The sequence below is a fragment of the Oratosquilla oratoria genome, chromosome 29 (assembly GCF_046742065.1).
Source record: "Oratosquilla oratoria isolate Oo_2021 chromosome 29, ASM4674206v1, whole genome shotgun sequence".
In the NCBI taxonomy this organism is placed as follows: domain Eukaryota; kingdom Metazoa; phylum Arthropoda; class Malacostraca; order Stomatopoda; family Squillidae; genus Oratosquilla; species Oratosquilla oratoria.
The window spans coordinates 28,322,917-28,340,416 of NC_134805.1; the positions used below are offsets into that span (position 1 = coordinate 28,322,917).

The 17,500-nt window shown below is 45.9% G+C and overlaps 1 protein-coding gene across 4 annotated transcripts in view; it reads left to right on the top strand.

Moving 5' to 3' along the window:
• LOC143040695 (uncharacterized) overlaps positions 1-17,500 on the top strand; it is a 1,057,191-nt gene that overhangs the window by 575,045 nt on the left and 464,646 nt on the right. For 3 of the 4 annotated variants that reach the window (XM_076212011.1, XM_076212014.1, XM_076212013.1), the window contains one exon: positions 11,872-16,175. In XM_076212011.1, coding sequence (XP_076068126.1) covers positions 11,888-16,175 — 4,288 coding nt within the window. In that variant the 5' untranslated portion in view covers positions 11,872-11,887. The remainder of the gene's footprint in view (positions 1-11,871; positions 16,176-17,500) is intronic. The other variant, XM_076212015.1, reaches the window with a different exon arrangement.

Consider the following 17,500-nt stretch of genomic DNA (forward strand, 5'->3'; position numbering starts at 1 on the left):
TCCACTTTCTCTTCCTCCTCCTCTTCCTCTTTCTCCTGCATCTCTTCTATCATCCTCTTCCTTCTCCTCCTCCTTTTCCTCCTCTTATTCCTCCACATCCTCTTCCTCCTCTTCCTTCTCCTCTACCTCCTCCACCCATTCTTCCTTCTCCTCCTCCTCCTTCTCTTCCTCATCCTCTCCCTCCTCCTCCTTCTCTTTCTCCTTCTCTCCCTCCTCTTCCTCTTCCTCTTTCTCCTGCATCTCTTCTATCATCCTCTTCCTTCTCCTCCTCTTTTTCCTCTTTCTCTTATTCCTCCTCCACATCCTCCTCCTTCTCTTCCCCCACCTTCTCTTCCTTCTCCTCTACTTCCTCCACCCATTCTTCCTTCTCCTCCCCTCCTCCTCTTCCTCCTCCCCCCCTCCTCCTCTTCCTCCTCCTCCCTCTTTCCCTCCTCCTCCTCTTCCTCCTTTTCTCCCTCCTCCTCCTCGCTTTCGCTTTCTTTCTCCCCCTTCCTCTTTACTTCCACCTTCTCATCTACTCTGTTTTCTTTTTCTTTGCTTTCCATTTTCAGGCTTGATTTCCTCCTCATCTTGTTTTCCTTTTCTTTCTTCGTCGTTTTCTTCGTCTTATTGGGCTGCCCGTCCTCTTCCTTTTATGTCTTCTTGTCCTCTTCTGTTTCCTCCTTCTCGATTTTCTAATCCCTCTTATCCTTCTTACCGTCTTCTCGTTTCTTCTTGTCCATGCTATTTCTCGTTTTCTAATTTTCTTTTTTTTTTTCTTTATCTATTCTTGTATTCTTGTCTTGGTTGTGTTTTTTCTTCTCGTTCGTGGTTACATAATTCACTATCACCATTACCCTATACACCATTATACCACACTCTATACCAACATTGCCCCTACAGCTATCACCACCACTCATATATCTACCACCAATACCTCTACATATACCACCACTGCCCCTACATCTACCACCAATACTTCTACATTTACCACAACTACCCCTACATCTGTCACATCTACCATCACTCCTTTATCTACCACCACTACCCATATATATACCACCACGGCCCCTACATCCACCACCACATCTACCATCACCGCTTCTACATCTACCACCACTACCCATACATCTACCACCACCACCCCATACACCGACCGTCACTGCCGCTATATCTACCACTACCTCTACATCTACGACCACCTTTCCTACATCTACCACCATTCCTACGTCTACCACCACAATTCCTACATCTACCACTACCACTCTTACGTTTTCCATCACCACTTCCACATTTACTACTACTTCCCCTACATCTACCACCACTGCCCCTATGTATACCACCACTGCCTCTAGATCTACCACCAGTGGCCTTACATCTACCACCACCATTCCTACATCTACCAACATTCCTACGTCTACCACTACCATTCCTACATCTACCACTAACACTCTTACCACCATCACTCCTACATCTACCACCACCCTTACACCTACCCCCACTACCCCCACATCTACCACCAGTGTCCCTACATCTACCACCACTGCTCCTACATCTACAACCACCACATCTACCACCACTGCCCCTACATCTACCACCACCACTGCCCCTACATCTACCACCACCACCACATCTACCAACAATTCCCCTACGTATAGCACCACCACTCCTTCATCTACCACCACCACTTCTATATCTACCATTACTGCCCCTACATCTACTACCACCCCATATATTTACCACTACAACTCCATACATCTACTACCACTGCCCTTACATCTACCACCACCACCCATACCTCTACTACCACCGACACTGCTACCACCACTATTACTACCACTCCCAATTCTACCATTTATACCAACATTATGATGATTCATTTCTTCTCCTTGTCCCCCTTTGTTAATCTATCGTCTTTGCATTGTTGTCTCTGCATCCTTATCAAAGGGAATCCTCACCTCTTGCTGCTCTCTTTAGCCTCTTCTTTCTCCTCTTTCTTCGTATTCTTCCTTTATTGGTTCTCTCTCTCTCTCTCTCCCCCATTTACTCCGGATCCCCTTTCATCAATTTTCGCAATTGTTTTTGCTTGCGTTTATCTTTTAGTTTTGTTTAAATATTCATATTTTCAATTTGCCCTCCTCGGCCCTTCTCCGTTCTCTTTTTTTCGTTCTCTTTTGATTTTCTCTTATTTGGGTTTTCTAGATTTGTTCTATATTTGGTTTAATTTCTTCTTCTTTTTTATTCTCGTTTATGGTTTGGGCATTATTACGTGTTTTTCTTTTTTTTCTTTTTTTCTTCGGATATATTTGCTTTTATTTATTTTTTCTTACTATTTTGTCTTATTTGTTTGCCTAATATTTTTCAGATATATTTACTTTTATTTATTTTTTTACCATCTTTCCTTCGTTTTCCTAATATTTTTTTTTCTTCAGATATATTTACTTTTCTTTATTTATTTATTTATTTTACTATTTTGTCTTCTTCGTTTGCCTGATATTTTTAAGATATATATTTTTTATTTTTTATTTACAATCTTCTCTTCGTTTTCCTAATATATTTTTTTTGTTTCTTCAGACATATTTACTTTTTATTTTTACTATTTCCCTTTCTTCGTTTTCCTATTGATTTTTTAGATATATTTACGTTTATATTTTTTTCACCATCTTTCCTTCGTTTTCCTAATATTTTTCTTTGTGTTTCTTCAAACATATTCACTTCTTTTTATTTTTACTATTTTCCTTTCTTCGTTTTCCTATTGATTTTTTGCCTCTCCACGCTCATCCTAATCTTGTTCTCTGTCTATACATCCGGTTTATTCTGCCTTTCCCTTCTTCCCTCCTTTATTCCCCCTTTCGTCCCTCTCCCTCTTTCCTTCCTGGAGATTTTTGCAATATCGTCGTGTTCATCTCCTTCTCCCTCCTTTACTCTCGTGTATCACTTGGTTCCTATTTCTCTCATATTTCTCACTTCTCCTCTTGGCCAATATTGTCTCCTTTCATCGATGTTTTCTCTCGGTCGTAATTCATTCTCTATATTGTCTCTGATACTTTCTCCTTCTCTCGACTGATCGCTTTCTGTGCCTCCTAAAAATTAAATACTAATTTCTCTCTCTCTCTCTCTCTCTCTCTCTCTCTCTCTCTCTCTCTCTCTCTCTCTCTCTCTCTCTCTCTCTCTCTCTCTCTCTCTCTCTCTCTCTGTCTCTCTCTCTCTTCCTCCTCCTCCTCCTCCTCCTCCTCCTCCACCTCCTCCACCACAAACTTTCCCAGCCTCCTTCTCTCCCCAGTCCTCTATCTTGCGCCTTCACCCTCCTCCTCCTCCCCCTCCTCCTCCCCCTCCTCCTCCCCCTCCTCCTCCCCCTCCTCCTCCCCCTCCTCCTCCCCCTCCTCCCCCTCCTCTCCCTCCTCGTCCTCCTCTTCCTCCTCCTCTCCCACCTCCACCTCCTCTCCATAAGCGCAATGTCCACTTGTTGCATCTGTCTCGAATCCCTTCCTCCTCCTCCTCCTCCTCCTCCTCTCCTCTTCCTCCTCACCCACTCTCCTCCACTCCCTTACCTGAATCAGCTCACCACCCTACACCATCATCAAATACACCTCCTCCCTCATTTCCTCCCTCTCTCCCTCCTCCCTCTCTCTCTCCTCCCTCTCTCCTCTTTCTCGTCCCTCTCTCTTAACTCTCTTCTCCTCCTCCTCCCCCTCCTCTCCTCCTCCTCCCCCTCCTCCTCCCCCCTCCCTCTTTCTCCCTCCCTCTTCTTCCCTTCCTCCTACATATTCCGCATCTTACTTGTATCCCCAAATATTCCCAACTCTCTCTTCCTTATGTCGTGGCAGTGACAGCGAGCGGTGCGCGTTGGGAATGGAACCCGGGCCCTCGCGCGGTCCCGGCGTGAGCTCGAAGCGCAATGGACTCGGGCGGTGGCGGTGGCGCGGAGGGCAACGCTCCGTGACAAATGACATAAGTTGGTTCCATTTGTTTCGTCGACTATATTTTATCCCAAATTGGGATCCCCTCCCGAAGCCGAAGGAGACGACCGAGGGGGAGGGGGGGAGGAGGGCGGGAGGGAGTGGGGAAGGAGGGTAGGGAGGGGGAGGGAGGGAGGGGGGAGTTGGACGGGAGGTGGGAAAGGGGAGGGAGGGAGGGGGAAAAGGGACGGGAGGGGAGGGGGAAGGGGGCGGGAGGGAGGGTTGAAAGTTGGAGGGGGAAGGGGAAGGGAGGGAGGGCGAAGAGGAACGGGAGGTGGGAAAGGGGAAGGGAGGGAGGGGGAGGGGGAAGAGGGACGGAAGGTGGGAAAGGGGAAGGAAGGAGGGGGAAGAGGGACGGGAGGGGAGGGGGAAGGGGGAGGGAGGGAGGATTGGAAGTTGGAGGGGGGAAGGGGGAGGGGAAGGGGTGAGTCAGGGGGAGGGGGAGCGGGGGGAGGAGATGAGAAGAAGGGAATGGAGAATTTTCGCCCTTCAACTTGGTGGCCTACTTTATTGATTTTATTTAGTTTTATTTTATTTCATTTTATTTTATTTTATTCTTTATATTATTGAGGTGGCAACAAGTGGTCTCTCCTTGATTTATTTATTTATTTGTTTTTTCATTGATTTATTTCCTTTTTTGTTTATTTATTGACTGATTTATCTACTTACATTTATTTTCTTTTTTGTTCTAATTATTTTTTGAGTAATTTCTTAAAGAATGGGAACTGTGAAGACGTCACCGCATCAAAGGCAGTTCGAATTATCTACCTCGTATAAGCCTTATGGTCTCTTACAACCTTCTTCATTCTTAAGTTCTTATGTTCTTAAGGTCATCTTGGGAAAAAATTCGAAATAATTTGATGGAGACGTTTCACTGGTATTCCGGCCAATGACAAATGTGCCAACTTTATTTCGCAAATGATGCAAGACTTTTTAACAAGCACCATAGTTATCTCGCTCAAAAAAGAAGAAGAAGAAGAAGAAAAGGATCTTGAAGATTACCTGCTCACGGTCAAGACCCACGTCTTCGTAGAAACTCGACGGACAATCTTACCTCGAAGACAATTGGACAAAGAAAACGTGTCGTTGTCTTTATCTCTCTCTTTCTCTCTTTCTCTCTCTCTCTCTCTCTCTCTCTCTCTCTCTCTCTCTCCTCTCTCTCTCCTCTCTCTCTCTCTCTCTCTCTCTCTCTCTCTCTCTCTCTCTCTCTCTCTCTCTCTCTCTCTCTCTCTCTCTCTCTCTCTCTCTCTCTCTCTCTCTCTCTCTCTCTCTCTCTCTCTGTGTGTGTGTGTGTGTGTGTGTGTGTGTGTGTGTGTGTGTGTGTGTGTGTCTGTCTGTCTTGGGGGGGCTTTCAAGGCAATTCGAAAATTGAGGTCGAATTGTTGTATTCATATATTCACAGAGGTTGTCTCTTCATCAAAGGGTTGATTACGATCTAAGCTGAAGTTTACCAGCGTTTCTATTCTTATGGACAATGACGCAGCTCTTTACTGAAGGGAATATTAACACATTTCCAGAGGGACTGTCCCTTAATCGAAGGGAATATTAACACATTTCCAGAGGAACTGTTCCTTAATTGAAGTGAATATTAACATATTTGAAGAGATACTGTCCCTTAATTGAAGGGAATATTAACACATTTGCAGAGGGACTGTCCCTTAATTGAAGGGAATATTAACACATTTGCAGAGGGACTGTCCCTTATTTAAAGGGAATATTAACACATTTGCAGAGGGACTGTCCCTTAATGGAAGGGAATATTAACACATTTGCAGAAGAACTGTCCCTTAATTGAAGGGAATATCAACACATTTGAAGAGGGACTGTCCCTTAATGGAAGGGAATATTAACACTTTCCAGAAGGACTGTCCCTTAATTGTTGTTGTTGTTGTTGTTATTATCATTATCATCGTCGTAATCGTCATTATTATTGTTATTAGTATTATCATTACTACTACTATTATTATTATCATTATTATTATTATTGTTATTGTTATTATTATTTATTTATCTTTTTTTTCGCATCCGATCTAGATATGGACCAAAAGGTCGCCTGTCGGCATGCTCCGCCTTTGTAACCCTTTTTTGAAAGGAAAATTAACATATTTGAAGAGATACTGTCCCTTAACTGAAGGGAATATTAACACATTTCCAGAGGGACTGTCCCTTAATTGAAGGGAATATTAACACATTTCCAGAGGGACTGTCCCTTAATCGAAGGGAATATTAACACATTTCCAGAGGAACGGTTCCTTAATTGAAGGGAATATTAACACATTTGCAGAGGGACTGTCCCTTAATTGAAGGGAATATTAACACATTTGCAGAGGGACTGTCCCTTATTTAAAGGGATTGAGCCTTCTGGGCACACTGGTGACCTTGAAAGTCTTCCTTCTGGTTGGGAACAGATGACTTCAATCAGCAGATGAGTAGATGAAGGACTAACATTGGTATCGATTGAAGATCATCCCTGTTGTCTCCTCTGACTTCCTCCTCAGCTGAATTAAATCCTCCGTAGTTTAGCCAGAATAAAAACGCCCAAGGACCTCACCAGGGTGAAATGTTAGTCTGGTCTTGTCCTGAGGTCCCTGTTGAGCTGAATAAAACCGCATGGCATCAATCAGATGGAAGTTATCAGTGGCCGCAATTATAAGTGAATTGACTAGTAATTGGTGTCCACAGTGTTAAGTGAATTGGCATGTAATTGGTGTCAACAATTTTAAGTGAATTGGCTTGTAATTGGTGTCCACAATTTTAAGTGAATTGGCTTGTAATTGGTGTCCACAATTTTAAGTGAATTGGCTTGTAATTGGTGTCCACAATTTTAGTTGAATTGGCTTGTAATTGGTGTTCACAATTTTAAATGAATTGGCATGTAATTGGTGTCCACAATTTTAAGTGAATTGGCTTGTAATTGGTGTCCACAATTTTAAGTGAATTGGCCTGTAATTAGTGTCCACGATTTTAATTGAATTGGCTTGTAATTGGTGTCCACAATTTTAAGTGAACTGGCTTGTAATCTGTATAGACCTCTCGCTTGAATAAAATCAAGAGACGATAGCCATCATCAAGCGTTTATAGAGGCCTTTGGCCTAAAGTGGATTAGATTCTGTTCTGGAGATGAGGTAATTTGTTAAATGGCTCGTTGTCATGGAAACCGGCGACGCCAATTGACCTCCTAGGAGGGTGAAAGAGGTTTTATAATACAAACATACTTCGCCTGATGAAGTTGGGGCATACAAATTCCTTCGTCAAATGCTTTTGTTCCTGCCCTTCCAGGTCCTTACCGAGTTTTCTGTCCTTTCTGAGCCTTCCTGGGCCTTCCTGTTCTTTCCTTACTCCTTTCTGTCCTTCCCGTCCTTCCTTTACTCCTTTCTCTCCTTGCCATCCTCCTTTCTGTCCTCCTCGTCCTCCTTTCTATTCTCTCCGTCCTCCTTTCTATCCTCCGTGTCCTCCTTTCTGTCCCTTTGTCCTCCTTTCTGTCCATTCGTCCTCCTTTCCGTCCTCTTTTCCGTCCTGTTCCCCGTCCTCTTTTCTGTCCTCCTCGTCCTCCTTCCCGCTTTCCTTCCTCGTCCTCCTTCCTCGTCCTCCTTTCTATCCTCCGCGTCCTCTTTTCTGTCCTTTCGTCCTCCTTTCTGTCCTTTCATCCTCCTTCCCGTCCTCTTTTCCGTCCTGCTTCCTGTCCTCCTTTCCGTCCTCCTTCCTCGCCCTCCTTTCTATCCTCTGCGTCCTCTTTTCTGTCCTTTCGTCCTCCTTTCTGTCCTTTCATCCTCCTTCCCGTCATCTTTTCCGTCCTCTTTTCCATCCTGCTCCATGTCCCCCTTCCCGTCCTGCTCCCTGTCCTCCTTCTCGTCCTCCTTCCTCGTGCTCCTTCCTCGTGCTCCTTCCTCGTCCTCCCCGTCCTTCCTTCTCGTCCTCTCTGTCCTCCTTCCCGTCCTCAGTCCTGTCCTCCTCCTTGTCCTCTCCGTCCTCCTTCCCGTCTTCTTTCTGGTCCGTCCTGTCCATCAAACACCCTTGGTAGCTTCCTTTGTATTGTCATTTACGGAAGTGATTGTCTATTGAACGCTGTTTTGAATTTTTCTAAGTAACCTTTTGACTTGGCTTTTATTAAACCTTTGTGAAGCGACATTGGATCGGGGGCCTTTGTAAGTGATTTGGGAAGAAGAGTTCTTTATTTTGATGTTGGTTGCCTTAGTGGTCTGCCCTTGGTTGTTGTGTACCATGGCACATTTACTTGTCTTGTACAACGGGCTGTTAGTTTGCATTTTATCGACATTTTTATCGTAATTTTTTTTTACTCGTGGCGTCAACGGTAGCGTGCTGGTCTCGCATTCGCTTTGTTGTGGGTTCGAATCCCGCACTTCTCTCCGATCCCCAGCAGTGACTGCCACTTGCCCCAACAACCCCCAAAGCACATAGGGCAAAGGTGACATTTTCTGCTAAATTATTCAGCGCTTCCCGGCGTATGCTACTCATGCATTGAATGCATTTGTCCAAAGCACTTTGTTTTGAATATTTTTTGTCCTGCCTTTGCTCCCTTTTTCTTGTATGCACTCCTTTCTTGACTACTTGTTTTAATGCCACACTCACCTATTCCCTTTCCATTCTCTCTCTCTCTCTCTCTCTCTCTCTCTCTCTCTCTCTCTCTCTCTCTCTCTCTCTCTCTCTCTCTCTCTCTCTCTCTCTCTCTCTCTCTCTCTCTCTCTCCCTCCCTCTCTGTGTTTCTTTTTTATCTACTGAATTCAAAGTATATACTTGACTACTCGTTCTACTGCCACACTCATTTTTTCCCTTTCCATTCTCTCTCTCTCTCTCTCTCTCTCTCTCTCTCTCTCTCTCTCTCTCTCTCTCTCTCTCTCTCTCTCTCTCTCTCTCTCTCTCTCTCTCTCTCTCTCTCTCTCTCTCTCTCTCTCTCTCTCTCTCTCTCTCTGTGTCTCTCTGTCTCTCTCTCTCTGTCTCTTTTTTATATACTAAATTCAAAGTACGGTAAAAAGCAAAAAAAAAAAAAACATGTAGATAATTTAACAAAAGATGAATAAAAAAAAAAACATCAATTTGTAGTAAAGTAACGGTGATTTCCTCCCCTTCCATCCACGACGACGACATGACGTAGGCACTGTGACCCTTGACCTCACCTTCGCCAGCCAATCACCACGCAGAGGGCCGTCTTCGCGTCGCCTGTAATCTCGTTTGCATAGTTTCCGAGTCCCCTGATGTGAAAAGACGCACCTGGGTGTTTCACGAGCTTTCCAGACCCTCTTCAGTACGGCGACCCCACCCCCACCTTCTGGAAAACAAATTACGAAAAGAAGGTGTCTGGAAGGGGATGCGTACCTCTTCGTTGAAGGCCTCTGACCCCCTTCCCCTTTCCAGCCACCACCTTAACTGAGTTAATTTGCGTGACAAAAAGAGTTTATCTATAGACGGCGGTATAGTCTTTAACTTGATCTTCTTGCGTTGCTAATGTAAACTGACCAAGATTCACTTCTCTAGGAGAGTCTGCGGCTATTTGAGACTCAAACTTTGAAGGCTCGAACGAGACCTCTTCTCCCCATCCCCCTCGGCTGAATAAATTTTTCTGACGGCAACGAGAATTGTCAAAGACGTCAAAGAGTGTTAGGGTGATTTTAATGGGTCTTCCTCTTATGGACAAAAACCGATTGAGGCCAAATCATTGTTTCATTCTTCAGGGAAGGACTGATTTCCCTCTCCGCATCAAATTCTTAAAAAAAAAAAAAAAAAAAAAAAAAAAAAAAAAAAATCATTTGGCACCAAATCTAGTCCTTGTTGCATTTCGCTTATTTTCGAAGTCCTTTCCTGATTAAAGATTTTTTTTTATTTAAATCAAATTGTTTGATTCCCCCTTTTACATCCCCGCTCCATTTTTTTCTTTTTTACTATTTGATGTAGGTGATCAGTCCTTAGCACAGAACTTTATTCTCAATGTCTCTTCTTCACTCTGACTTTGATTTATATTGTTCAGGATCGTGTACTATTTAACTTGACGCTAAAGACACACACACACACACACACACACACACACACACACACACACACACACACACACACATACATATATATATATATATATATATATATATATATATATAATATATATATAAATATATATATATATATATATATATATATATATATATATATATACCTACACACAAAGTACTACAAAGGAAGATCATGCCAACAAGGGACCTTTTGGTTCATAACTAGGTTGGAAGCGATAAAAGTACAATAAGAAATAGATGTATAAACTATAAACAAATATATATATATATATATATATATATATATATATATATATATATATATATATATATAAACAAATGAAACAAATAAACAGATAATGATAAATGATAAGCAAACATAGATGATGATAATTTGTAAGGTAAAACATAAATGATAATACTTGCTTAGATTATAACACATACAAACACACATATACACAAGCACGCGAGCACACACACACACACACACACACACACACACACACACACACACACACACACACACACACACACACACACACACACACACACACACACACAAGAACGCACACACACACACACACACACACAAGAACACACACACACACACACACACACACACACACACACACACACACACACACACACACACACACACACACACACACACAAAAGAACGTACACACACACAAGAACGCGCACACACACACGTACTCATCATCATAATCATCAAAATACCTTTGTATGCAAGAATGAATCATTCTATTCTGATTACATATGTTACGTCCGCACGCCATCCTTTTGCGCAAATTTCAATTCTCGTTATCTCGAGAAATCTCGAAGATTCTCGAGAAATCTCGAAGATTCTCGAGAGGTGGGAGGAGGCTCTGCATCTGATCAATAGTCAGTTTCTAATCTCATCAATGGATTTTTTATATATTTTTCTATAAATTTATCTATTCATTTTTTTTTTTTTTTTTTTTTTGTAATGTCTTTTTTCTTCGGTAACCAGAACAAACTCACACACTTGAACATTATCCGTCCCAAGATTTTTCAAGATTTATAGATATTCCGAGCTTTGACCTACAAAAACATAACATCGCCAGGCTTTATAACATAATCCTTATAAATGGTATACGATGGTATACGGTATACATATGGTATATATATGATGGTATGCTTAATATAATCAACCTTGCAGTATGAACTTGCATGATTTTAATTAATACTGATTGAAATAGTTTTAATTCAAACTGAATCAATATCTGCAATTATTATAAACACCATTGTTATAATTATCTTACGATGGCGGTACATATAAATGTTATTCTATTTTGTATGTAATAATTTACTCCCCCTCTCCCTGCTTCCCCTACCCCCCTCCCTTCCTTCCCCTCCCCACCTTCCCCTCCCCCTCCCCTCCTTCCCTTCCCCCTCCCTACCTTCCCCTTCCCCCTCCCCTCTTTCCCCTCCTCCTTCCCCCTCCTTCCCTCCCCATCTTCCCCTCTCCTTCCTCTTCCCCCTCTCCTTCCACCTCTCCTTCCCCCTCTCCTTCCACCTCTCCTTCCCCCTCCTCTTTCCTCCACCTCCCCCTCTCCTTCACCTCCCCCTCTCTTTCACCTCCCCCTCTCCTTCACCTCCCCCTCTCTTTCATATTCCCCTGTTCTTCGTCCTCCCCCTCCTCCCCTTCTCCTCTCCTCCCCATCCTCCCACTCTCCGCTCCTGCTCCCTCCTCCTCTCCTTCCCCTTCCTCCTCTCCATCCCCTCCCCCTCCTTCCCCTCCCCCTTCCTTCCCCTCCCTCTCCTTCCCCTTCTCCTCCTTCCACCTCCGCCCTCCCCCCTCTCTCTCCTCCCCCTCCCGGTTCCCGTTTCCCTTGTTTCCACAGCATCTCGTCTTCCACATCTCACCTGTTGCCTCCTCTTCGTTCCAGATGAGACGCGTGAGGCATGAGTGCGGGAGAGGCGGATGGGGAAGCCTCGGTGGCGACAGGAACGAAAGCAGCAGCAACAAGAACAAGAACAACAGTAACAACAACAACAACAACAACCACAGCAGCAACAGCGACAACAGCAGCAGGAGTGGCAGGAACAACAGCAGGGCGAGTGGGAGCAACAACAACAACAACAACAGTGAGTGCAGAGACAAGGAGAGCCGACCTAGGTCGAGTCTCGTCACTTTGGATAGTTCGGGAACCAGTTCGACTATCTGGGTCTGTGGTCCGTTCGACCTCCAACGGAGCTTCGGTCCTCAGGAGGGCGACCTTCAGCTGGACCCCCACGGCGCCAGGGAAGGGAAGCCAAGGAGCAGCAGCGCCCACACCAACGCCGACGCCTCCTGCGGGAGGAACTTCCGGTCCTGGGCGAAGAGGGGCAGTGCTTGGACCAGCTGGAAAGGACGGCAACTCGTCGAGATCATCAAGCAGAAGAACCGGATCATCAGCGAGACTTGTGCTCTTGAAGGAGACAATCTCTTCGGCTGCAAGAACAAGAAGAATAGTTCCCAGAGGTCCGGCGGTCTCGAGAGTCGGAAGATCCTTGACCTCGTCATCCGGAAGGGGGAGGCCCGGCAGAAGGATCAAGGGAGGTACAAGGATCCGCGGGCGAAGGACGTCGCCAAAGGAGGGAGGTTCTCCTATATCTGCAGTTCGAACAAGAACGACGAGAACAAGAAGAACAGTTGCGGACAGAACGACGCCGGGAGGAATATCATTAATCTCATCAGACCTCCGACCAAGGACAGGGATAAACACAAGGGCCTCGCTAACCGCAACAATTGCATCTCTTTCCGAAGAGGAGACGCAGGGAACAAAAGCAATAATAGGAGAGAGGGAAAGAATAAGCCCTCCTCTTCTTCCTCCTCCTCTTCTTCTTCCACCTCCTCCTCCTCTTCTTCCACCACCTCCTCCTCCTCCTCTTCTGCTTCCTCCCCATCCAATATCGCCTCTTACACCCAACTGGCTTACACAGAACTTGCCTACACGGACTCTTCACGGACTGGGTACTCGGAAGTGGCCTACTCACGTTCATCCTTCACTGCCTTCGTCAGCGGCGAAGACGTTCCGTACTCAGGAAGGCCGAGGACCTACCCGCGCAGTCCTGTCTTCACACGCCGGCAACAAATTCAACACACGCAACTCTGAAACTCCTCTCTCTTTCCAACCACTTCCCTCTTCCTTGGTACAGTCTCCGTCGTCGCCTTCTGCGGGAGCCTCCGGCTGCTCGGCCTTATTCACCCCTTCCGAAATCTACTTTCCTTCTCATGTGCACGTACTCGGAGCTCACGTCCCTGACGGCAAGGCCTCCTCGGCCAAACCCGGTTGTCCTACAGGAGACGACCCTGAGGATCAGGAGGATTCTTGGCTCAGGAAGCGGGCTGATACGTCCCCTCCTCCTCATGGTATCACAACAACCACACCTGCTCCTCCCACTCCTCCTGCACCTCCTCTGCAGGATTCCCTGCCGTCAGCTTCTCCGGCTCGCCTCAAGGCGCTCGCGAGTTCAAACGAGAAGATTAAAACACTGGCGAAAGTAGATGTGCAGGAGGAGGCGAGGTCGAACTTTGAGTCGGGAGTTCGGGAAGGGAGCAGCCGTTCGAGAAATCCGGGCAAAGCAACAAATAACAACAACAGCAACAGCAACAGCAGCAGCAACAACAACAGCCTTGCCCCCAAAACAGCGATACTACTTCGTGCTTCCAATTCACATCTGCCCCTTTCTCTCCTCTTCACCTCCACCTCCACCTTCAACTCCAACTCCATTCTTCCCCGTTCTCCTGCTCAAGCTCAACTCCTCTTCAGTGGCAGGAGAGCCCGGCATACCATAACTCCAAACAAACCTGGGCTAGACAAAGAAACTTCGTTTGGGGAAAAGCGAAAGAAGCTTTGTATAGAAAATCATATACAAAGGAGTGAACGTGTTCATATATCCGACACGCCTTCTAGTACTTCTCTCCCTCTTTCTCCTCTTCCTCTTCCTTCTCTTCCTCTTCCCTCTACTTCCTCGCCATCGTCTTCCCTGTCTCAAGTCCTTCCTCTGTCCAACACTCTATCAAATAAGATTTATATAGTAAGTTTCGAGTCCTACTATGATGACCTCTCCTTGCCTGTTGTCAATCCACCCCAGGATTCTCCAACTGGTTCCCATTGTCCTTCAGGTACTTCGCTATCCCACGAGACCCAACGACGCCAGAAACTAACTGCCGAAGTAGCGCCATGGTATTGCTCTCCTGGCGGAGGGATTGGGTGGGGGAGCGGAGACGCCAGATTAACTCCTGAGAACGATTCCCTTGATCTTTCTACGCGTCTTGTTCCGACTTCGGCATCATCGCCTCCGCCATCACTTCGACCGCCGTCAGGTCGTCTTTCTCCTCACCCGCTAACCCCCCACCTTCCTGCTGACGGAGGGGACGAGGGGGAGGAGGAAAAGGAGAGGGAGGCGGCGACGGTCGCGGAGGCGGTGACGGCGTTGGTTGAAGGGGATGTGTTGCATAGGTGCTGCAAAGACTTCTGTCGAGGCCAGAGAACCGTAGTAGGAGACTTCGGGCCTCACCTGAAGACTTCGAGGAGATCTTCAGCAGTGACGTGTTCTTCGCCACCGCCGGAAGAATCCTTAGGATCCTGTTGGGTCTCTCCTCCTCCTCCTCCTCCTCCTCCTCCTCCTCCTCCTCCTCCTCCTCCTCCTCATGCGCCTGTTTCATGTGCCTCCTATTCTTCTTCTTCCTCTTACCTCTCATCAACTTCACTCTCCATTCGCACTAAAGGCAATTTGCCAAAAACATTAAGGTTTAACAATGTGAGACTCCGACCCAACACGGCTGCAAATGTCAAAAGTCGAGGCGAAAGATCAAGAAAGGTTACATTTTATTGGTCAAACTCTTCCTCCACTATCTCCTCCTCCTCTTCTTCCTCCTGTTCTTCGTCCTCCACCACCACGTACTCATACTCCTCCAACGATTCCCCTTCCTCCTCCTCCTCCTCCTCCTCCTCCTCCTCCTCCTCCTCCTCCTCCTCCTCCTCCTCCTCCTCCTCCTCCTCCTCCTCTTCCACCTCGTTCTCATGCTCTCTGACCTTTCCGTACTGGGTCATCTTCTTATCGTGTCTGGCGTACGTGGCTTCTCTGTGCTTGAGGTCGTCCTTGGTGAAGACATTATACTCGCTAATGCACTACTCAAGTGACGAGGACGTGCAACCTGAAGAACCGACGTACTCGACGTTACCGACATCGAAGTCATCTGGTCCTAAGCCTTGCCCGAGGTCGTCTAGACCAAAGTCATCTTGCCCGGAGTCGTCTAGCCCGAAATTGTCTAGCCCGAAGTCGTCTTGCCCGAAATCGTCTAGTCCGAAGTCGTCTAGCCCGAAGTCGTCAAACCCGAGGACGTCTAATACGAAGTCGTCTTGCCCAAAGTCGTCTAGCTCGAAGTCGTCTAGCCCAAAGTCGTCTTATCCGAAGTCGTCTTGCTCTGAGTCCCGGTCTCGCTCTCCATCGTCCCACCTTGAGACGACACCACCGTCTCGCCCCAGGATCACTTACCCTGCGGCGTTCACGACGAACTTCTCTCGCCCGCACTCTTCCTCCTCCTCGAAGTTTCCCGGAAGGATCCCCAGCCTCGCGTTCTTGTTCTTCGCCACGGCCGTTCTGGTCTCCGGAGAAGTCCGGGGTCTCCAGACCCACGCCCCGTTTGACCAACGAACCCAAGACTTGTCTCAAGAGGAGGTCATAGACCACTGGAACAGCGCCGCAGCCGCGCAAGTCGACGACGAAGGTACGCAGGGCGTGTGGGGATGGGTGAGGGAGACGACGAAGACCGACTTCGCGAACCACCCTCTAGACCACGAACAACACCACCTCCTCCTCCACCACCAACACCACCACCACCACCTCCACCACCACCAAGAACAAGACTCAGACTTCGACGACGACGACGACGACGAAGACAAGACGGTACAAGACGATCTCATGACCTTAGCCACCAGCGGCGCTCCGACCCGCGAAATGAACCACTACTTCAAGTACGACCCCATCAGAAGCTTCCCGTCCCACTCCGTCTCCTTCGTCACCTCCTACGCGAACCTCTCGTACTCGACGCCGACAGTGTCGAGGAGGAGCAGGCGAGTGAGGAGTGTCTGTGGCCTGGGGGAGGTTGAGTGTGGTGATGGGACGTGCATGGCCTCCGACCAATACTGCGACGGGGAAGCTGACTGCTCCGATGGCGCTGACGAACCCTCCCACTGCTCACGTGAGTACAGACCCTAAGTCTAAGCTTCAAACAATGTGGCGCGATTTATAGGCTTCGTTTAGTCGGACGTTACAGGATGATGGAGGGATACACAGGGGTATCGACCGGTAAGAATCTTGCTCACGAGGTGGGTCGCGTTCTAAGATGCATTAACTGGTCTGACTATATGTTGTTATGAATGATCTTGATACCATTATGTTTAAACATTTGTTGACCAAGCATCACTTCATGTAAATCACGTAGTTTGTCTAGGTCTGTACAATTTGTGATGGAAATTTGTGTGTATACTATATATATATGTATGTAGAGATGTAGATATATATGTATACATACATATATGCGCATATATATACGTATATTTAGATATATATATATATATATATGTATACATATATATGTATATATATGTACATATATATATATATATATGTGTGTGTGTGTGTGTGTGTGTGTGTGTGTGCATATATAAACAGTATATGTATATATATGTATATATATGTATATATATATGTATATATGTATATATATACATATATATATCGTGACCTAATGATAGGTGTTTGAATGGTAAAAATGGAAAGACACGATTGGGAACAAGAGAATATATTTCTGACCGGTTTCGTCTTTGAGGCTTCTCAGAGGCGAAACCGGTCAGGAATAAAGTCTCTTGTTCCCAATCGTCTTTCCATTCTTACCATTCAAATATATATATATTATATATATATATATATATATATATATATTATATATATATATATATATGTGTGTGTGTGTGTGTGTGTGTGTGTGTGTGTGTGTGTGTGTGTGTGTGTATACATATCATTAAAATTTGCAGCAGCTTCTGCGTTCACGAGTTTTTTGCTGACATTCTCGACTTTTCTAATGCTGGCGCGCTGAGTCGTGCTAAGTTCTTTAATTACCTGACCAAATAGCATTGGAGGTATAAGTAAAGGCATCGGAATTATCTTTTCTAATTTTATGCAGAGCTTTCGCCTAACTGTTAGGCATCTTCAGTGCTAATGAGTACAGTGTGTGGGAAATTATCTTAAATACACAATACACAGATCACAGACACTTGTGTGCTGATCCGGTTGACCAATCAGGAGGCAGGAACACTAAGCTCCGCCCCCAGGCCTAGCGGCTGATCCGTAAGGTCACCTCGATGTCTTTTGATGTGGGAATAGTAAATGGATCCGGAGTCTGTCTGTTCATCGTGGGGTTTTTATCTTTTATGTATAAGGCTTCTAGGATATGAAGGCGTGTGTGGTTTGTTTCTGTCTGTAAAATAGTGATGCCCTCCTCCAAATTCTTTCTTGTCAGTGGGG